This window comes from Peromyscus californicus, unplaced genomic scaffold, assembly GCF_007827085.1.
Source record: "Peromyscus californicus insignis strain IS unplaced genomic scaffold, ASM782708v3 Scaffold_5__1_contigs__length_169319896, whole genome shotgun sequence".
Taxonomy (NCBI): domain Eukaryota; kingdom Metazoa; phylum Chordata; class Mammalia; order Rodentia; family Cricetidae; genus Peromyscus; species Peromyscus californicus.
In genome coordinates this window covers 20,831,871-20,854,144 of record NW_026294573.1, presented here as the reverse complement: position 1 = coordinate 20,854,144, position 22,274 = coordinate 20,831,871, and the positions used below count along the sequence as shown (strand labels likewise).

Here is a 22,274-nt window from a genome sequence, read left to right as displayed (position 1 = left end):
TTATACAGAGAAACCCTGTCTCAAAAACAAAACAAAACAAAACAAAAAACAAAAAAACCAAACAACAACAGAGTCTTTAGGAACTGTAGTACCCTATGTAAGGCACATCAAGTCCTAACATCACCTACCTTCTCTTTCTTCTGATGGGACCATACCATGCCATAGGCAATGAGGATGTGCCACTGAGGAAGATGTGTTCAGGAACCACCTGCCCTCAAGTGATTTATGAGTGAGTAGCATAAAGTCCTCTTTAAAGACAGGCTGCTCTCACTCCATGTCCAAAGAACAGTTTTCCCGCTGAAGATGTGGAGAAGTCAGACTGCCCACCCCCAAGCATTCTGACAGTTTATTCCTCCTTGTAGCTTTCTTGTCTTGTTCCTGTCTCCACACCTGAGAGGATCTGGGTCCCAGGTGGGGTTGAGAAACTGCCCAGTGTATGTATCTGTTCTCTGTAATTATGTTTCCAGGCATTAAACTTTCCAAAGCCCCCTTCCCATGGGATTGCAGTAGCTGACCCTGATCTGGGACACTGGATCCGAAGCCACACCATTGAGATGGAAGTGACCATACAGCCCTGGTTCCTTACTATCTACTGTCAGTGGGCAAGGCTAATGCTCATGATGAGCAGAAGCTAGACCTTTCCAGAACTTTGATACTTCTTTTCACTGTACATAAAAATACAAAAAAATCATCCACTGACAGTTTCTAAGGATGCTGGGTAGTATTTACAGCCATCTTGACATCTGAAATGACACCAATTAGGTCTTGGACATTTACCAAAAGTGTTTGACCTCTGCCATGTCACTTAAAGATGCTCACCCACCCCAGGTTACTAAGATCCTTCCTTGTTTCCAGTTGCAGGTACCAAACAGTGATGCTTCAAAAACCAGGGACATGTTACAAAAACACTTCCTTCAGTGTCTGCCTTTCAATAGTTAGAAACCTTGATTCCACTGAGAGGCCTGGTGGGAAGGCCTTAGCCTCTTGGGGGTGGCAGTGGCTGCCAAGCAAAAGAGCCAATCAGCTTCAGAGTATTGTTTAGGCTGGACTTGGCTGCTGTCCAGCTCTGAAAGAAGGTTAAGGTCATTTGGGGGTGGGGGTAGGGGAGGGAGGAGCCTGGGAAAAGAACTACTGGCCACACCCGGGGTTCTCTACTGGCCAGGTTCTATTTACTTCTCAAAAGCCAATTACTCACAGCTCAGTGGTCGGCAGTTCTCTTGGCCAGTGGTAACTCCAGTCAGAAACTGGAGACTGGGCTAGGCGGTCCTCGAATTGCAGAAGAGCAGATTAAAGAAACCCAGGAGACAGAACTCCTAGGTAATGCTCCACACAGTCCAGAAATGCACTTTCTAGATTGGAAAGTTCGAGTTCAAGGTCCATAGCAAAAATAGTGATTAGCAGTCTTACTAAATAAAAGAAAGATATGAAAAGCACCGTCCTTTTGTTTCTAAGAAACTGTCTTGGTTGACAAGGGTTTTCTCCCTCAGGAAGTACTAATTTGCCATTCCTGTCCCTGACTAAATATTAACAGCCACACCAAGTTTGATGAGTGCTTGACTAAAATTCTGGAGACACTTTTGCCTCATGCCAAATACAATAGAAACCACTCTCCCTAAAGCCTGCTGTGGATGGAGTAAGGGTGGTGTGGTACTGGAAGAACTTCAGCCGTGGTCAGGTGGGCCTTGTTTTGCATATGAAAGGGAGCGATTGCACTTACCTCCTAGACACAGGGCTGTCCCAGGAATATCTGCAACATATTTTGTTCAGCAAATATGCAGTGGAAAACTGTCTCAGGTTTCACTGAAGTGTTTACAATCATATTTTGTTAGTATCTCTGATGTCGCTGGAAAAAATATGAACTTTAATTTTCTTCTCTTTCCTAAGGGAAAGGAGGATGAGTAGAGAAGGATGAACAGAAAGGGGACGTCACAGTATTGACCTAAAAGCAGCTGCATCTGCCACTGGGACGCCATTTGATTGGTTTGTTTGTTTTTTGTTTTTTGAGACAGGGTTTCTCTGTGTAGCTTTAGGCCTTTCCTGGAACTCACTCTGTAGCCCAGGCTGGCCTCGAACTCACAGAGATCCGCCTGGCTCTGCCTCCTGAGTGCTGGGATTAAAGGCGTGTGCCACCACCGCCTGGCCACTTGGTTTTTAAGTTGGTATCATGTGCCAGGATGCATGTCAGAAAAGGACTGAGCAGTGAGCATCACAAACTGTTTACATTCCAGTGGACAAAAAAACAGTGGGCTGGATGCTGACAAGTGCTGACAGAAAAGCCAGAAAGAACCTAAGTCAGGGAGCGCAGATTGGCTTTTATTATTATTTTAACTGACATTCTAATTTTTTTTTTCCTTTTTTTTGGTTTTTCGAGACAGGGTTTCTCTGTGTAACAGACCTGGCTGTCATGGAACTCTCTTTGTAGATCAGGCTGCCTTCGAACTCATACTGTCTGCCTTGGCCTCTCGAGGCATGCACCACTATGCCCATTTTTTTCTTTTTTTTTTCTGGAGACGGTCTTACCATGTAGATCCAGTTGACCTATAAGTCCAGGCAGTCTAGCCTCAAACTCAAACATAGTCACCTGCCTCTGCCTGAGAGCTAGGACTTAAGGTGTATGTCACTACACCCAGGGGTTCACGATTTTTACCAACTCTTAAGCATTGCACAGGTTCTGATTTTAAAGGGGTCATTGTGGTAGTTGTATTATAGGTTTGTACCCAAGCACAGCACAAGAGAAGGTTAAGAATCTGGGAAAGAAGTTGACAGTGTCATGAGCTCTGGTGCCAGTGGCCGGACTGAGGGTGATTTCAAGGGTGTTGTGGTAGCACACAGTGCTAACCTTTAGTCTCAGGAGGCAGGGCGAGGATCTCTGTGAGGTCCAGGCCCGCCTATCTACAATGAGAGTTCCAGGATAGAGAGAACTATACAGTGAGACCCTATCTCAAAATCACAAAAACAGCAAACAAAAACCAAAAAGGAATGAGTTAAGGAATGTTTCTGGCCAAAGTTGGAAGGTTGGACCTGCCATTTACTGCAAAAACTGAGAAAAATAGGCTTCCCCATAGACATTCCCACTCAAGTTCTCAGTAGTGATGCTGAAGAGTCAAGTTTGGAGTCAAGAAAGCCAAAATGCAGATCCAAGTGGTAGAGGCCGCTTCTAGGAAAATGGCCCTTAATAACAATTTCTAAAAGAACCTCCCCTTCGTCAACCATGGGTGGAGGAGGCCACCATGCTAGGAGAGCACATAAAGGAGAGCAGGGCCCTGCAAAAGGTCAAGGTCTCATTCTTTTCCGAAACAGTCTCACTGGCTGTCCTGGAACTGTAGACCAGGCTGGCCTCAAACTCAGAAAATCCAGCCCCCTGCTTCCCGAGTGCTGTGATTAAAGGAGTGTGCTCCTATGCCCAGCTTTTGTTATTTTAGAAAGATTGGCTGAAGATTTTGTTGTTATGTGTGTGAGTATTTTGCCTGCATGTATGCATGGTGCACCCTCTGTGTGCCTGGAGACCATGGAGTCAGAACAGGGTGTTGAATCACCCCTGGAACTGGAGTTCCAGATGGTTGGGAGCCACCATGTGGGTGCTGAGAATCAAACCTGGGTCCTTTGTAAAAGCAAGTGCTCTTAATCACTGAGCCATCTCTCCGGCCCTGGTTAGATTTAGTTTTAACTATGTGTGTGTGGGTCTGTGGATGTCAGTATAGGTGTCTATGGCCCGAGTCAGAGGTGTCAGGTCCCATGGAGTTGAACAGGAGGTTATGAGCCACCCAAACATGGGTCCTCCTAACTGCTGAGTCAAATGCCAGCCACAGGTAAAGCTCTTAAATAATTTGAAAATAAAAAAGCCTCACAAAGTCTTACCAAGATTTAATGTACATTTATTCTTAACACGTGGAACATATAGTATAAAGATTTCATACTGAATAAATGATATTCATTAAGCCAAAAAAGGAAAAAAAGGAGGAATTTACATCAAGTTTTTAGCTACATTGTTGAAATACAAATATGCAGATTTTATCACTGAAAAAATCTCAATTGTGTTTCTTCATCAGGAACTTCAACTGAACCTAGAACTTTTTCACACCTCGATTAGAAAGGAAACAAAACAAAACAAAAACCCAGAAAAAATAAACTATAAGTTGATTGGCTGCCGAGACAGCAAGGACTTTTTACAGAGACCTGTACAGCACCGCACCAAGAGGGGCGATGTCTGGCAAGAGATTAAATAGCTGTGTCTCGCTTTGTGCAGGTCACCAACTTGTTAACTCGTCATACTATAAAGGGGCAGCGGGAAGGGGACCGAACTGTGGAGGTTCAGGGGTATGTGCAATGTACAACATCGTATATACACACGCGTGGCAGCAGAGCCGCTGCAGCTAAAGGTTAAAACCAGTTCTAAGAGGTGATCTCAGGGTTATTCATACAATCAAGGAGGAGAGAAAGAGGTCAGGGTGTTGTAGGTTCACACATGATACTTTGGGGGAAAAGCCTTTTTTTTTTCTCCTCAACATTTAACTAAAAACATTTTTAAAAACTACAGCTTGCTGCTGAGCCAGCGTCCTCTCTCATTTCCAGGTGAGACATTATTATTACAGTATGTTTACAGTATCAGGTGTACAGTACAGTACATGAAGGGTCTACACTCTACTGCACAGGCCTCTCCAGTGAACAGGGGCTGCTCACAACTGCCAACTTCTCGGCTCCTGCGAGATTGTGAATGGACAGCAATAAACCACACAGTTCAGCAGTCACCTTTTGTCCTTCAGGGTTTTTTTGTATTTTTTTCCTTTTTTTTTTAACCATTAAAAACAGTTATGAAATGTGGCATCCCGTTGATGCAAGAACCGGGAAAGCCATTTTTTTCCCCAAACTCACTGTAAACAACAGTAACTTTGGTTAAAATAAAAAAGTCTTCTATGTAGGCAGAGCTTTGTCTCTTCAAATAGGGTGGGGTCCTGAGGGAAGCGGGTGAGGAGGAACAGAAAGGTGTGAGGGAGTGGGGGTGGGGAGAGACTTTCCCAAGGGAGAAGCTGGACAGCACAGGGTAAACTGGATTCTGAGGTGGTTTTGCATAAATAAAGGGCAACAGTCAGTTTCTAAGTTCTCCACACACTCACACACACACAGGGAGGGGAGGTGTCCCACGGCTGTCATGACTGGCCAATCAAAAACAGTACATCACAAATAACTTGTGAAACCAATGAGTTCATCAACGGTGATACCGAGATGTCCAACAGCCGTGACTCATACAGAGTGAACTCTGAGTGGTTCTCGTCCACCTTGGCCAGGGCAAGCAGTGCACGGGCAGCCCGCCGCATCATGTCCACACTAGTTGGTTCAAAGGGTGGGTTCTGCATATGGAGGAGGCCGGCCTGGCTCTGCTGGAACTGTGTGGCAGCTAGGCTGTCCTCTAGGAAGCCCAGGAGGTTGCCGATGCTGCCCTTCTGCACTGCAATGGCCCGGGCTGCCAGGCTGTCCCCCTGTGCCAGATTGGCCAGCAGTACCACGGCCATCTCCCGGCACACTGGGTTCTTTCGGTCACTGAGGAAGCGCACCATGGTACTATACAACTTCTCCAGGCGGCTGAAGGGGGGCGTGGCCAGGATCAGGTCCACGTTGTTGTCCTGGATGCTGAGTTTGCTGAGGGTCTCCAAGACCAGTCTCTGGGGAGAGAGGACGGCGTTGGGGCCGAGGGTGGAGAAAGGGTCCTGGGCTTCAGCTGAGGGGCAAACTGCCCAGTGTAGGAGTCCATCCAGCACAGGCAGGCAGATGCTCTCAGGGTACGGGGATAGGTCCAATTGCCCCGAGATGTTGGCAAGGGTGACCAGCGTGTTTTCCCGGAGCATCTCCAAGCAGTCCCACCACCACTCCACTTTGTCACAGCTCACCCCTTGGTCCTGTTCCTCCTCCTTCTCATAAGTTAGTGGCGCCTGCTTCCGTTCCGGATGCTTATGGTGCAGTAGGATCAGTTTGCCTAGGATAAGCAGCAGCCCCGGGTGTTTGGACATCTCAAAGTCGTTGCCTGGCACAAAGGACAGGCTGCGGATGGTATTGGAGACGCAGACACAGCGCTTAGCCAGGGAATCCTGCCAGTCCAGAAGGGTACACAGTGGGGTCTCATCCTTACTGTGGGGTTCATCCTCTAAAATCTTGATGTTCCGGTGGCTCTGTGCTGGGCTAATGCCAAATGGAAACTTGCTGCTTTCCTTGGTGGCCTCTGCACTCTTTGTTCCCTCATCAGTCAGCGTGCTCGACCGGGTGGACAACATGTCATCCATAGTGGCTGTGATCCTCTTTTCTGGAAGGCCATCAGGCGGGGGGCCCTCCTGCTCTGTCGTCCCTTGTGTACCCTCTACCATTGTGGGGTGTTTCCGAGGGGGCGTCGGGCAGGGCACATAAGGCCGGGAAGGCAGCAGCTCTACCTTGCTCTCAAAGTGGGTCTGGATATGCTCAGTGGTATCCCCACCACCAATCCGCCAGTGCAGCAGGCCACTGTCAAACTCCTGCACGCGCCCCAGCTTATCTGAGCAGTCCACCACAAATGGGTCGTTTTTCTGCACAATCTTTACCGGAAGCTTGTCAAACTTACTGACTAGCTTCTCCTCACTAGTCTCTGAAGCTGGCTTGTCCTTGCCTAAGAAGGCCATCTCCTCATCATTTTCAACCACTTCTTCCTCCTGCTCCTCCTCCTCCTCCGGTTTAGGATCTAGGAGTTCATCTTCCTCCTCCTCCTCTGTGGGGGCTGGACTAGACACTTTGCTGAATCTCCCAGGGTCTAGTAATGTTCTCTGTCCTGGGTCCCCCACCTCATACTCCTTTAAAATGCCAAAGATCTCAATCAGGCATCGACGGAAGTATTCCACAAGAAGCTCTAGCAACCCTGGGAGCTGAAAGATAGAGAAAAGGAAATAAAACCAAGGGAAGAATCCTTGCCCCGAGAGTTCCCAAGCTCTATCCAATTTCCTTTCTTTTAAGTTAGACATTTCTCACTTAGGAGATAAAGCTTCCCTTTCTTTTTTTTTTTTTTTTTTTTTTGGTTTTTCGAGACAGGGTTTCTCTATGTAGCTTTGCTCCTGTCCTGGAACTCACTTGGTAGCCCAGGCTGGCCTCGAACTCACAGAGATCCGCCTGGCTCTGCCTCCCGAGTGCTGGGATTAAAGGCGTGCGCCACCACCGCCCGGCCAAGCTTCCCTTTCTAAAGGCTTCTGTTCCAGCAGATTATTCATCTTCACTTCTCTTACACCATTTCCTTCTCAAAGAAAGAGCAAAAAGCTTTCTTTTGCCCAAACAATGGTCGTATAAGCCTGCCCCCAGCAGCCTGGAAATGTTAGCCACACACCAGTAACACCCAATACCTTTAAACCTTTTCTTTCTGAATATATGTTCTGCTTTACACCAGGCTCCTGGTCACTGCCACCGCCCCTCAAGGGTGGTATCTATTCCACGGCCTTATGTAGCCCAAGTCTAAGCATGCTGGGATGAGCCCTTCCCAACACAAGCCAGCAAAGGGCATGGATTGTCAACAGGTGCTCATCTATGGTCCACTAACTCCCAGTAAGATTAACTCTTGGCTGAACTCCTTCCATCCACCTGCTTATTGGAATCAGAAAGACCTTGGTATGAATACTGCCCTTTCCTAGAAATTAGCTATATAAAATGATGAAAAATCCCCTAAACTTCATGAAATTGTTCTAGCATATGGAAAATAATGAAAATTTATTTCTCGCCAGGCGGTGGTGGCACACACCTTTAAATTAATCCCAGCACTCGGGAGGCAGAGCCAGGCGAATCTTTGTGAGTTCGAGGCCAGCCTGGTCTACAAAGTGAGATCCAGGACAGGCTCCAAAGCTACACAGAGAAACCCTGTCTCAAAAAAACAAAAAAAGAAAGAAAATTTATTTCTCTACTTTCTTGTGGACAGCATTATTATTCATGGAAATTGCCATGCTTTGGCCATCTGTGGTGAACCCCAAGTGTAATCTCAGTTCCAGGCTACTCTGGGCTCCCATAGTGACATATTCAGTGACGGGTGCTCGAGAGATGGATGGCTCAGCAGGGAAGAACACTGGCTGCATTCCCAGAGAACCTGGGTTAGATTCCCAGCACCTACACGGCTGCTAAAAAGTGTAACTCCAGTTCTAGGGGGTCAGCATCCACTGCGGCCTCAGTAAGCACCTGACACACGGGTGGTACAGACACAGCAGACAAGACACACATAGACAGCCCCCCACCTTATATAAGAAAACTAATAAGATTAGTAATGCCGTTTTTTACTTGAGAGTAGAAACTAGAAAAATAAAAATAAAAAAGGAACTGCTAGGATCACTGACACAGACACCACAATGTTATTCCTGATAGATCAGAAATACCCCTAGTAGTCGATCTTCCTTTTTTCTGCCTTTATTATTAGCTTTTTACATACAGTCTCATGTATCCCAGGTTGGCCTCAAACTACTGAGGTAAGCAAAGATGACTTTGAACCTCTGATCTCCTGAGCGCACCTCCCTCCTTCCCTAGTGCTGGGATTATGTGTGTGTCACCACACATGATTGATGTGGTACTAGGAGTCCATCTCGAGCCATGTACATGCTAAGGGAGCACTTTTCCATCTAAATTACAAAATTTCATCTCTAGTCTTCAATTTCTTTTTAATTAATCTATAAATAAAATCCTCCAGAGCTGGGTGGTTGTGCTGTACACCTTTAATCCTAACACTCAGGAGTCAGAGTCAGAGGGATCTCTGTGAGTTCCAGGCCAGGCCAGGTCTACAAAGAGAAACCTTGTCTCGAAAAGAGAAGATAAAATCAATAAATAAAAGAAAAGGCCGGGCGGTGGTGGTGCACGCCTTTAATCCTAGCACTTGGGAGGCAGAGCCAGGCGGATCTCTGTGAGTTCGAGGCCAGCCTGGACTACCAAGTGAGTTCCAGTAAAGGCGCAAAGCTACACAGAGAAACCCTGTCTCAAAAAACCGAAGGAAAAAAAAAAAAGAGAGAGAGAGAAAAGAAAAAAAGGCGGGCAGGAGGGAGGGAAAAGTATTTGGGTGGAGGGAGCGCCAGGCATCATAGAGGTCAGGGGATGGTTTCTGGGGAGTCAGTTCTCTCTCCTTCCACCTTTATATGGGAACTGAACTTCTAAACTCAGTCCCAACTGCCAAGTGCCTTTACCTGTTAAGCCATCTTGCTGGATTCTTTTTTTTCTTTTTGTTTTTGTTTTTTGAGACAGGGTTTCTCTGTGTTGCCCTGGCTGTCCTGGAACTTGCTCCATACACCAGGCCGGCCTCAAACTCCCAGAGATGCAGCTGCCTCTGCCTCCTGAGTGCTGGGATTAAAGGTGTGCGCCACCGCCACCAGGTTATCTTGCTGAACTGTTACCAGAAACAAAGTTTCTCCCAGCTGGGATTAAGTAGCTCCTTTAAGAAGAGAGAGGCTGGCAGATCTCTGTGAGTTCAAGGCCAGCCTGATCTACAGAGCAAGTTCCAGGACAGGCACCAAAACTACACAGAGAAACCCTGTCTCAAAAAAATGAAAACAAAAAGAAATTCGCAGCTGAGCATGGCACCCAGGGAGGCCAGAAGAGCCTTAAGTCTAAGGCTAGCCTGGTGCAGAAAACTTAGTAAGACCCTGGCTCAAAACAAAATAAACCTCAGCAAGAGCTGGAGCACAACCACTACCTTGCTCCCAAATATAGTGCCTTTCGAATTTAGCTTGACACTAACAACACACCTAAATTATTACTGCTCCCATGCCCAGTGTCAAGGGAAGCAAAGTATAAACAAAGACTGCCAGCAAAGTGACAAGTGTGTTAGCCGAGGATGGCGTCCTTCTTGTTGTTGCTTAGCATTATCTACATCAGGAATGTCCTAGGCCTTCCCCACCTCGCCCAGGAACCTGTACTCACCTGACTGAGGTTGAAGGTCATAATGCTGTTGTCATCATATAGGAGGATGTTAATGGTGTCTAATGCCCACGTGCTTTCTGCCAGGAGCCCAGACTTGAGGGACATCATTACCCGCCATGCCTCCGGGGTTCCTGAAATAAACCTCTGTGTTGTCCATCCACCAAGCCCTGGCTGGCTGGAGGCACCCCCGGGCTGTCCCATTAGTCAGGCTATTCTGCCTTCATTGCTTCTAAGCTGTCTAGGACACCAGTATGTGGCAGAGCCTTAAAGAAAAACCTGAAGTCAGCTTATTTCTTCCACCCCTCAAAGTCTTTTGCTCTATTTTCAGTAAACACTATACCTGATTTAACCATATCCAGAATATCAGGATGGAGGAGGAACCACGTGAAAGATGGAAAGGGGTAGTAGATCCAGCCACCCAGTCAGGGAGCTCTCCTTACCAATGTCTTTCATTGTGAGCCGCCTTCTCTGCTTCAGCACAGGCTGCGTAGCTTCAACAGAACCAGGTGGGAAGGTAATATCCCGCCGAATCATAGGGGGCTGCACAGGGGTAGGTGCTATGTGCGAAGCAGGTACTGGAGGGCCTGCCTTCTGCATTTTCATCCCAGAGTGCAGGAATGGAGATTTGCTAGGAGAGGTACGGTTCTCCATTGGCCGGGGTAGGGGAGCGGGGCTGGATACCTGAGGAATGTGATTCTGCATGCTTGGTGGGGGCTGATAGTTAGATGGAGGGGGTCTCGTCATGGGGGGAACAGGGGCTGAAGGACCATATGGAGGCTGGCGTGTGCCGTGGGAAGGCCATGGGCCTTCATGGTTGGCCCTCTGATCTGTGTGGAGCATTTCATCTGTTCGGTTCACACCATGATACGCAGGACCCTGGGGGGCAGAGCCTGTGCTCTGCCTATTGGCATAATTGTAGGTCATGTCATTCCGCCCCTGCCACATGGTGCCTTGCTGAGCAACCTCAGCTGATGCCTGTATAGGGCCGCCCATCATTTGTGGTGGCATGTTCTGCTGGGCATTGGAGCCAGGAGGTGCAGAGACCCGGTCTCGGCCAAACTGGAATGGAAATTGGTTCTGGGGGCCGCCTGCTGGCCGGCGCTCAGTAGCAGCGGGGGCCGTGGCAGGATAGGCGGCGTTGCTGTACTGGTTGTACACATCCTGCTGAGTGGAAGGCTGGGCAGCCTGTTGCTGGCTGGCAGACTGGGGCTGCGCTGCAGGCAACTGCTGCTGCTGAGGCTGCCCCTGGCCAGTGCTGTAGGGCACACTGTACATCTCCCCTTCATGCCGCTTGGCAGGAGGGCCGTATGTGCCATCCATCGGCCTCTTGTAATTCTAAGACAGAAAACAGAGGCCAAATTAATAGTGTTTATTCAGTCACAGAAGTCACAAGTGCCACGGATGGCTCCCATTAGACATTAACTCATTTTCTTTTGCCCCTTGGAAAGACAGGACACAGATGCAAAGAAAATACCTTTGCAAATTATCTTTGTTTTGTGTGTATGTGTGTAGCTCTGGAGCCTTTTCTGTAACTCACTTGGTAGTCCAGGCTGGCCTCGAACAAACAGAGATCCTCCTGCCTCTGCCTCCCCAGTACTGGGATCAAAGGCGTGAGCCACCAGCACCTGGCTTGCAAATTATTTTTTGAAGCTGCTTCTGAGAGCAACCACTATTTTCTCTTCTAGAGTTCTCCCTCCAAATAGAAAAAAAGACCTCAAACCAAAATACAATCTGTTTCTAGCTCTTCTAGAGATAAGAGAGAGACTTGAGAAACAGGGAGGACACTGAAATCTGACTCTCTGGGTAGACCTGCCTACTTGGGCAACAATACCAAGGTAGTAGCCAAAGTGAATTTTGTAGACTGCAACCAATTAGACTTGGTGACTTACTGCTTTCTAGGGGAACCTGTGGGCCAGTGCATTCCCAGCCACCCTCCTCACCTGCTGCTGCTGCTGATACATTGTGGTCTGCTGGCTGGGGAAGGGGCTGCTGGAAGGGGTGCCTTGAGTGGAGAATTGATTGCCATAGGAATCATGTCTGCAGAAGACAAAGTGGGTCAGGGTGGAGAATCACAAAACCTGAGCCAACACTGTCAAAGGAACAAGGATTCACTCACCTTTGCTGCTGCTGTTGCTGCTGCGGGGGGTAGCGGCTAGGAGAATACATCCCCGAGTCTGGGGTGGAAGGCATGAGATTTGGCTGGGGGGCCCCAGTGCCCATATTTCCTTCAGGCCCGATTCCAGGCTCCGTCCTAAACAAAATTGAAGAAGGGAATTAATTGAACACACTACAGCTTCAGGGAAGCTAGGGCAGGACACGGGCAGGGGGCGCTTACCTCACTCTGTCATAAGGACCTCCATAGGGATAGTGCTGTCGTGGTCCCATAGCCACATTTCCCAGCCCAGGGCCAGCAGCACGGCTGTAGGGGTCACCCATCCCACCGTTGGGGCCCTGCCCTGAGGACATGAAGGGATCACTTCCTGGAGCTGAGTGTAGAAAGGAAGGCAATGAGGAAACTGGCAAGGTGGCAGCTAGGCAAGCTACAGAAGGCCTGTCCCAAAGGTCCAGGTTCTCTACAAAGCATGGTTTGTTCCTACGACTTTTCTGACAGGATTATTGGAGAAATATAAAGCCTTAAAAGTGGCGAGGTAAAGCAAAGGTTAAGAGAGAGGTGTTTAGAAACAAAACACAAAAACAGAGGTAGGTGGCTCAAGATGTAGCTCCGTGGCATAATGCCTGCCTAGCGAATGGGATTCCTTAGGTCTGACCCCAGCATCACACCAGAAAGAGAAGGCAAGCAGGGAAGAGGGGAAGGGTATTGTCAGGGGATACAGAGAAGAATCTCAGAAGCTACCTCAGCCACAACACCAAGCCACTCACGCTCCCGTCTGCATAAGCCTAAGGTCACCAACATCCCGAAGTCAGTCACCTTTCCTCATGCTGCCGTAAGGATCCTTATTTGGCTCATAGGACATGCGCCCCATCATGTCAGAGGTATTCATACTGGGCTGGTACCCAGGGTTTGGAGTCATGGAATTCCGCTTCTGGAATGTGGGGTCACTTCCATCAGGAAAGGCATCCTGGATTCCAACTGAGTTGCTCCTGCTCCAGAGTGAGGAAAACTAATGAAACCCCCAGTAGACCAATTCATCATCTGAGCCAAGAGACACAGGTGTCACTAGCTGGGCAGGAAGAGGCAGGAACCATCCTCGGACTACACAAGTCTTACCCCCGACACACTCCAAGTTCTATCCTGCTCATGGGCCTTACCTCATGCCTGGTAAGGGGGGAATCTGACTATGTGGTGTAGATGCTGGAGTTGGAGGCTTCAGGTCTCCTCCTTCTGCCATAGAACTGCTGGTAGACTGAGGAGTTTGTGGCCCCTGCATAGATCCTGATCCCGCTGTGGACAGAGATGCAGAGTGACCAGCTTACTTGCCAGAAACATATTTAACTCTAACAAAACATGAATGCTGTAGAATCTGGGGGTGTGTGCGCATGTGCATGTGTGTGAGTCTGTCTGGAACTTTTCCTCAGCCTCCAGAGTGTTGGGACTGACATTCTGTCTGCCATCCCAGGATCTCACTGGAAGAGATTTTCCTAAGGACAATAAATCCTTAAGTAGTTGTCTTCTTATAGCTGGTGATGTAGAAGGGCAAGTCTTAAGGAAGGCAATGGGTTTTGTCACTTATGCAGGCATGTCTTGACACAACACTGGCATGTAGAAGTTCACATTTGAGAGCTGCACAACTGAGCTATAATAAATAAATATATAACACATACACCCCACCTTACTATTTTACGTTTGGTTGCATTCACAGCTTAGACGTGGCCATATTTCACCACACCAGGCCATTAAGTCACAGGTAACTTCCTGACTGCCTTGCTTTGTTCTCCAAAGAACCTGTCTAATGCTATCAACACCACGATGATGGTGGAGCAAAAACTGAAATCCAGGGTGCAGGGGAGTCACATGGCCACAGCCTTGATGTTTCTATTAAGCACCCAGCACAATGTCACCCTCAGGTTCCAACGTTCCTCTAACTAGATAAGCACAGAATTCCCAATATTAGTGTTGCATTAGTTACAGTTTCCCAGCACTAGATACCCCACTACTGAGACCTCCCCAGCTGGTGAGTCATCTCAGGAAGGCATTACTCTCTCAGAGGTCAACGACAGGGCACATATGTTTACACCTACCTTCCAGGGCCCATGCTAGCCTAGGCCCCAGCCTCCTCTGAGAAAGGAGGGTAGGCAGAAGCATTCCTATCATCAAAAAGTCCCATTCATATCCCTTCCTTCCTTCCCCTACCCCTACCCCTCCTTCCATTCATTACCATCTTAGCTCTCTGGGGGGGGGAATTTAGGGCTCCAGTATGAGCTGCACTCTAAGGCGCTGACATCAGCAGGCCAACGCTCCCAGATGGCCCAGCCACGCTGCTATTTGTCAGTTTTCCCTCACTCCTCCGGTGTCCCTCCCACTCACTAGTTTACAAACATTTGGCAAGATGCCAGGTGTACAACAGGAAAATTAGAAAGTGAAAACTTAAGGCTGCAGCACAGCACCTCCCAAGGGAGTCGCCACCGCTGCTCTTTAGTCTGCCGACCTGCCATGCCACGTGGATGGGTAAAACACACATCTCTGGCATCTGCTCTGCTCCCAGGAGGGAGAGAGAGAGGGAGGGAGGAAGGCACCACTACTTAAGGAACCTAGCAGGCTTTTAGGGCTCCCAGTCTTGGGGGTGCTTGCCCAGTCTTACCAGGAGAGGGAGGCTGGATCTTGGGCTGGGACTTCTTGGAATCAGCAGCTGCAAAAATATCTGGGGGAGGGTCTTCTCCCCGCTCAATCTTGCACTCGAAGGCGTAGAGACACTGGATATACTGCTTCTTCAAGGAGCTGGCTGCACTGCTTGATGTACCCACATTGAGGTTGGTAGCAAGTTCCCGCCATTTTTTGTTCTTGTTGACCTGTGAGACCAGCAGAAGAGTCAAAGCATACCCGATCTGGCCGTCCAGCTCACAAGCTACAAGCCCAAACTGGTTGCTGCAACAGACTTAACAATTCTAAGTAACTGCAGGCCCCACTGCTTATTGAAAACAGGGCAAACAGCACACCAATACGGGAACAGCATTCAGCGTCTGATCTTTACGCTCCAACCCTCACCCTCTGATGGATTGACTTTGTCAAGCTAAGGATTTTTACACAATTGCCTGCCTTCAGTGTGAGGGTGACAACTTAAGTGTGCTCAGTCCAAAATTCCGTCTCCTTCTTCAGCCTCAGGGCACATTGACCAAGACCATTTCCCAAATGTTCCTTCTAATCTGGCCTGGGCTAGCTGGGCAGGTTTTCACTGTGTATTCTTAAACACCAGGGCAAGCCTATCTATCTCTCTAGTGCTGAGAACACTGACATTACAGTCCTGGTCCAAAGATCACTGGGTTATGATACTTTTGACCTGTTAACTGCAAATCCATAGTAGTTTAGGGAAGCAGAGAGAGAGAGAGAGAGAGAGAGAGGAGACACAGACACACACCCTACACTGAAAGGAGGTGACCAGGAATAAGACTTCCTAAGGCGGTGATGTGAGTGTAACACCTAAATTCAGCAATGGTCTTGTGTAATTCTGCATATTCTCTCCCATCCCCATGCCATCTGGCCCAATCTACTGGGACAGCCTTGACTAATCTGTCAGACAAGCTCAGGGCTCAGCCTTGCATTTCTCAGCATCTTCACTTACAGATCAGTTCACATCATCTCTAGAATACAATTACTTAACAGCACTAAAAGATTTCCTTTTCAAACTGGAAGACAAGCTCAGCCTCAGAGATTCCTTCTACACCTCGTCCTGTGTTCAGTGAGTTCAGGGGCAAACAATCAGAAGTAAGGCAAAGTTATTAAGCAACCAATCCCCCTTTCCATAAGGAGCATACAAGCAAGTAGTAAACTAGAGCGAGAAGTAGGAATGTACCCAGGGTCACCTCAGCAGCCCTAAGTGGCTTGGCTTCCCACACCAGTTACCAGTTACATGGTAGTTTGCATGTGCCCCGTTTTGTTTTGTTTTCCTTTGTGGGGGAGGGGAATGAAGTCTGAAGGGAGAATGAACTCATAACTGACTGTTATCTGGCTTCACTCCAGTGACTTTCGATTCTGCTGGTGACAGCTGTTTCCCTTTTCTGACTTAGGTTTGGAGTAAGTCTCTCCCTGTCAGGCTCTCCCACCCCCATCCAGGAGTTTCTGGTCTGGACAATAAAGACAACCCCAGAGAAGACAAGTCCGCAAGGCTACACCATCAGTCAGTGGAGCCTCACCAGTGAGCCCCCAGCTGAATGCAAACAAAACTGCAAAGCACACAACAAGGCATTGGAGCATGGACTGACCCACACTCTCTGAAGTCACAGTGTAAAATGACCAGGCATCATTTTTCATCCTTCTACTTCTTCCCGTAACTCCTCTGAACTTCTACCGAGACGTGTCTTGAATTCAGACGGTCAATGAGTCTGGCTGCTGTGCCACACTTACAGACCAAGTGACTCAGTGGGACCCAGCCTTGCTGAAGCTTTGCACTCATCATTTCTCACATTTGCCAGGACAGAAGGTTACACATGGTCCCTGTCTTACCATCAAAAAAAATCAAAGCTCGTATGGTTTATAGACCTTGGCGAAGGTCACATGTTTGAAGTGTCTAAGAGTGCTTATCCCTGTAGAAGAAATGGTACCATCAGAAGCCAACTGTCTGGTACGTACCTGAGTCAATCCACCAATCTCCTTCACAGACACATAGAGGCGATAGAGGTCCAGAGGTTTCCTACCCACAGCAGGCAGATTGGTCATACCCATGGCCTTTTCCTCTGTGAAGGCCAGGTATCGGTCCACCCACATCTTCCTCTCTGGCTCACCACCCAACTCATACAACTTGGTGATCTTCTCATTGGTTGTAGTAGAAGAGCTGGATTTCTGGAGGGGAGGATCAAAACCAGAGACTCATCAAAGTCAAAGCCTGTGCATATGAAGGGCACCAGAGATCCTTTCTTCTCTGTCCCCCCCTCCCCCTTTGAGAGAGAAAGTCTTCCAAGAGCCTGGGCTGGTCATAGAATCCTCCTGCTTTGGTCTCTTAGGTGCTGGGATTATATCTTAGAAGTTACTGGCTCTTTTTGTTAATTTGGGTGTGTGACTTTTATTGGAGAAAGTTTTTTTTTTTTTTTTTTTTTTTGGTTTTTCGAGACAGGGTTTCTCTGTGTAGTTTTGCGCCTTTCCTGGAACTCACTTGGTAGCCCAGGCTGGCCTCGAACTCACAGAGATCCACCTGGCTCTGCCTCCCGAGTGCTGGGATTAAAGGCGTGCGCCACCACCGCCCGGCTGGAGAAAGTTTTTTTACACTATATTAAAATTTAAAAACTACATCATGTGAATGGCTGTTCTGTCTGTAGATATGTCTGTCCACTACATGGGTCTAGTGCTTGCAAGACCAGAAGAGGGCACTGGATCGATCCCCTGGAGCTGGAGTTACAGACAATTTGAGTTGCCATGTGGGTGCTGGGAATTGAACGCATCCTCTGGAAAAGCAGCCAGTGCTCCTGACCACTAAGCCATCTCTCCACCCCCTTATTAATTGTGTGCTTTTGTTTTTGTTTTAGCCAGCCCTGGCTGTCCTGGAACTCACTCTGTAGACCAGGCTAGCCTCAACACAGAGATCCACCTGCCTTTGCATCCTGAGTGCTGGACATGTGCCAACCCCCCAGACCCAGGCTGTTTTGTTCTGTTTTTTAAATAATCAAGTTTATTTTTTAAAACATACATGTATAGGTATGGTGGTACATGCCTTTAATCCCAGCACTCTACAAATTGAGGAACCAACCATTTTTGCTACTCTTGAGTAATGTCAAGGAAGAGAAGGGCAGCTAGTTGCCTACAGCACACATAATCATCAGTGTCTAAGCATGGTACTTTCTCTGTAACATGTGGTGGTTACAGTGTGCTGTTATTTACACGGAGATCCTAGAGACAGTCTCCAACAAGTGCATGAACCCTTCATGGTAGAGAACAATGGAAACTTCGTCAGAGATTAGTGTCATAACATGCTAAAATTTTGTCATTCTCTTTCATGTTTCCTTCTTATCATTCAGGGAAGGAGAGAAGACACAGAGCTGAGGAGATTCAAGACAAAACTCATCACCTTAGATTTGGATTCTGTCTTGGGGGTCCCATCGGCCTTGTTGTTCATCTTTGTGGCTGGAGTTAACTTAACATCCCCAAGGCCCATCATCTCGGGGCTGGCTGCCATCCCTGGAAAAAAGAAACACAGTCAAGTTAAATCGATTTGCTACAATGTGAAGAGCATTCTTGAAGAAATCTCTGGGGTGAGCAATGAATTATACTTACCTGCTGAATTGTTGGCCATGGTACCACCCATAGGATATGGGGGTCCCTGAGGGTTGATCATGCCAGCCATACTATTAATCCCCTGTCCATAGGGAGGTCCAGTTCCCATCATGCCCCCTTGATTCATATTCGGGTAGCCTGGTGGCCTAGGGAAGATGATGGAAATTAAATACAAGAAAAGGTTAGGTTAGATTTGAAAATGAACTAAATAGGGTTGTATGATCATCTAATTAGAATAGAAAAGTCAGTTTCTCAAAGCAGACTCAGGCATATCTAGTAATTCCTATTTTCTACTTCCCACAAAAGGTTCAAGGAAGGTTTGAGCTCTGCATAACAAACATTAGCTTAGTCTGAAGGGGATCTCATCCTTGGAGAAAAAAGGCCTTCCTAAAAGCAACCTCTAAAGTTGCTGTCTCTCTATCTTGCCTAGACACCAAGTATTGGGGCCTACAGATATAAACCAACATACCTAGCTTAAGTTCTGTATAGATAATACTTTGCCATATGAATTTTTACTCTAAATCCTTAAGAACTAGCACATTTGTGTGTGTTTGTGTGTTTAAACTATAAGAAAAGGGTGCTCTGAAGAGCTCTGAATATATATGTACATGCAACTATGCATGCATACATACAACATTCTGTTTTAGGACTCGAACTGTACATGGACATCCCTTCACTTCCCAGGCCTTACCTGTTTTGGATAGAGTTGGCAGCAACATGCATGGCAACAGCAGATTCTTGAGTTTTCCGGTTCATCCCCCCTGGTGGGGGACACATCCCTGACCCAACCTGAGGTGGCATATTGGCCATATTAGGACCATAAGGCCTGTTGCCCATTGATGCATGAGTCATTCTCCCTGGAGGGAGTGTGCCATAAGGTGGGATTCCAGGCTGCCCGTGCATTTGACCTCCAGCACCCATAGGGTTCATACTTCCAGCCATGCCTGCATTAGGGTAGTTGGCATTGGGCAAGGCATTATAGTTAGGCTGCCTAGGGTAGCCTCCTGAGGGGGGAGGGAAAGAGGACACAAGTCTTGGTTAGTGAGCCCTAGCATTTATCAACTCTAAAACTCCAAACAATGAGAATCAATCAATATTTTGGATAGGAAATTGAACAGCTCCATGGTTTGTTTTTTGTTTTTTAAAAGAAAGTTAATAAGGGGAGAATAGGAGCCTGTGAAAGTAGGCATCTGTTGCCCTGCCCCCAAATTTGGGGGTAGGGATTGCTGGGGATTGAATCCAGGGCTTTGTTCATACCAGGTAAGTGCTATATTACGGAGCCATACTCCAGCAAGACTGCCCAGCACAGAGAATGGATGGCTGTTACTATCTAGGCCTTTCAGCCTCCAATAGAATCTTTTCCTACCTACATATTCTTTTTGCCTCTTCCCCAAACATTTTATTTGCGTGTGTGTTTGTGCCTATGAATGCACATGGATTCACAGCACAGTGCCTTTACCTGATAAGTCATTGTGTTGGCCCAGAAATTAAAAGGCTTTTTCAGGATGACAGAATTAAGTGAAGACAAGATGGAACCTTGTCCTGCTCTACTTCAGGGCCTAAGCTGGGTAGATGTAAGCCAAGAAGAGTCCTACTCTTTTAACCCAGCAGTTAACTTATCAGCTGTTTAATCCTCTCACCTCTATCTCCTTCTAACTGGGTAGCACACTTACCTTGTGGGCCATACTGACTCCCCTGGGGGCCATAGCTCCCCATGGAGTTCTGCTGGTAGGAGCCCATGCCTGTGTGCATCTGTCCTCCAGAAGGCTGACGTGGAGATAAGGCCGAGCCGGGCTGAGGGGAAGTGTACTGGGGCATTTGGGGGTTCCTCTGCATATAACCTATTTGTGGAGAGTATCCATATAATTATCTGCTCAGTACAATGGGAATAAATGCGTTCTTCACTCTGCTGGGATGTTTTTGGCATGGAATCTGCTCCAGTCATTTGCCTCTTCAGGTACCTTGAGAGCGATATGCCATTTACATAGGGTACACATATCAACCTTTGTTTTCCTGGAGACTGATTCCTCTGTATAGCCCTGGTTGTCCTGGAGTTCACTCACTAGACCGGGCTTGGCCTTGAACTCAGAGATCTGCCTGCCTCCCCAGTGCTGGGATTAAAGGCATGTGCCACCCCTGCCCCATATCAACTTTCATACTAAATAGAAAATTGAAAGAGAGCGCTGACCAAACAACCGACAACAATGTAAATGATCCAATGAGTAAGGGAGCTAATGAGGCACAGTGAATGACATAAGCTACCAACACGCTGGGCAGCCCGAGATATGCAGAATGACTGCAGGGATGCAAACATGGCCGAGCTCACTGAACTTCATAGCTCTCTGCCATGTGAGTCTCTAAAAGTTCTTGCACAGGGCACTAAAGTAAATACTTTAGTACCAAGTCCATCCCATTTGCAGCCCGGGGACAGCTATGAATGTGGCCCAGCATTAATTTATAGTTATCATGTCACAATGTTAGTGGCTTGGGTACCCTTGCTAGCCCCTGTCCCTACTCCAAGCCAAGTTCTCACCTCGATCTGGGGCAATGCTTGATTGGTTCATGGAAGGATGCATGATGCTGTCCGACTGGCCACTGGGTGGCCGAGGTGGCATCTGGTTGCCTGCTCCAAACAAAACAAGCAAAAGTAAGCAAACCATGGCTCAGCTTGCAAATTCTAGCTAAGAGGTGAATTTGGAGCTGGAAATGGCCAAACACTTCCTATGTCATATATAAAGAGGTATCTACCCAAAGGTTTCCCACCTCCCTTCTTCAAATGCTAAGGGAATCCACGCAGACAGGAATAAATGCTCCCTTGTGTCACCAAGCCCACGCCGTTCCCTCTTCCCCGAGGTGGGCACTTGCAGGTACCTGGTACTGCAGCAGGCGACAGTGGTCCTGAGCGAGACTGAGCGACACTGGCAGGAGAGCCAACGGGGGACGGGGAGGGGCCTCGGATGCCAGGCAGGTGAGGGGAGGTATGAGGAGAAAAAGGAGACTGAGCTGGATTACTCTGCTCTCCTTGGCTGCTGGAAATCCCTGATGTGCTCACGCCAGGACTCAGAGCTCCTTCTGTCCCCATGGGGAGATCATCTATTGAACCAGATAGATCCTGAAACACACACATAAGGATATAAATTAGTAAAATGAGGACAAACACACTACATGCTTGGTCACAACACAAGATTGCATAGAGCAAACTTCATTAAGGACCACAAAGTGTGTATTTGTTACGTGGTAGGCTTTCTGGACCAAGCTATTCAATACTTCTGAACAAGGTGGTACACATTTGTAACTCTAGCACTCACAAGACTGAGGCAGTAGGATTGTGAGTTTAAGGCCAGTCTGGAGTACATAGTAATAACCTGTCACAGGACAAAACACACACACACACACACACACACACACACACACACACACACACACACACACACACACATACACACACACACACACACACACAGTGCTGGTACTTAATTCAGGCCAGCTGGGTCTATACAGTGAGTCCCAAGTCAATTAAGAGAGAGAGCCTATCTCAAAAACAAACCAAAACAAAAAACCCAGAAACCAGTCAACTACCTGCTACGTAGCCACCACCAACTGAAACCTATCTCAATTCTGCTACTGTATTACAAGTAGCCACCAACACTGAAAATGTATATTTGCATCAGTAAAGCTTGTTTTATAAAAATGGGTAGCCTGGCTATAAATTGTAGTTTTCTGGTCTGTTCTATCCCCCATCAAGATCTTGTAACCCAGCTGCGACTTTATCTTCTCTCTCCTACAATGAGGAGAAAAGTGCCCGTTATCAGTGAGACTTAAGTGCTGCTAGTACCCCCCCCCCCCCCCCCCCCCCCCGCCTCACATAATGATTTCCTTTTTATTTTTTGTGCATTGGTGTTTTGCTTGCTTGCATATGTCTGTATGAGGGTGTCGGATACTCTGGAACTGAAGTTCCAGACAGTTGTGAGCTGCCATGTGGGTGCTTGGAATTGAACCA

The 22,274-nt window shown here is 47.6% G+C and overlaps 1 protein-coding gene across 2 annotated transcripts in view; it reads right to left on the bottom strand.

Annotated features, from left to right (window-relative positions):
• Positions 1-3,854: 3,854 nt before the first annotated feature.
• Arid1a (AT-rich interaction domain 1A) overlaps positions 3,855-22,274 on the bottom strand; it is an 80,479-nt gene continuing 62,059 nt past the window's right edge. Inside the window, exons 5-20 of one of the 2 annotated variants that reach the window (XM_052718014.1) lie at positions 21,146-21,386; positions 20,808-20,897; positions 19,948-20,115; positions 18,966-19,278; positions 18,275-18,420; positions 18,069-18,178; positions 16,640-16,849; positions 14,655-14,862; positions 13,165-13,297; positions 12,824-12,999; positions 12,230-12,380; positions 12,011-12,145; positions 11,835-11,931; positions 10,335-11,229; positions 9,895-10,025; positions 3,855-6,884 (exon numbers count right to left, since the gene is read on the bottom strand). In XM_052718014.1, coding sequence (XP_052573974.1) covers positions 5,148-6,884; positions 9,895-10,025; positions 10,335-11,229; positions 11,835-11,931; positions 12,011-12,145; positions 12,230-12,380; positions 12,824-12,999; positions 13,165-13,297; positions 14,655-14,862; positions 16,640-16,849; positions 18,069-18,178; positions 18,275-18,420; positions 18,966-19,278; positions 19,948-20,115; positions 20,808-20,897; positions 21,146-21,386 — 4,941 coding nt within the window. In that variant the 3' untranslated portion in view covers positions 3,855-5,147. The remainder of the gene's footprint in view (positions 6,885-9,894; positions 10,026-10,334; positions 11,230-11,834; positions 11,932-12,010; positions 12,146-12,229; positions 12,381-12,823; positions 13,000-13,164; positions 13,298-14,654; positions 14,863-16,639; positions 16,850-18,068; positions 18,179-18,274; positions 18,421-18,965; positions 19,279-19,947; positions 20,116-20,807; positions 20,898-21,145; positions 21,387-22,274) is intronic. The other variant, XM_052718015.1, reaches the window with a different exon arrangement.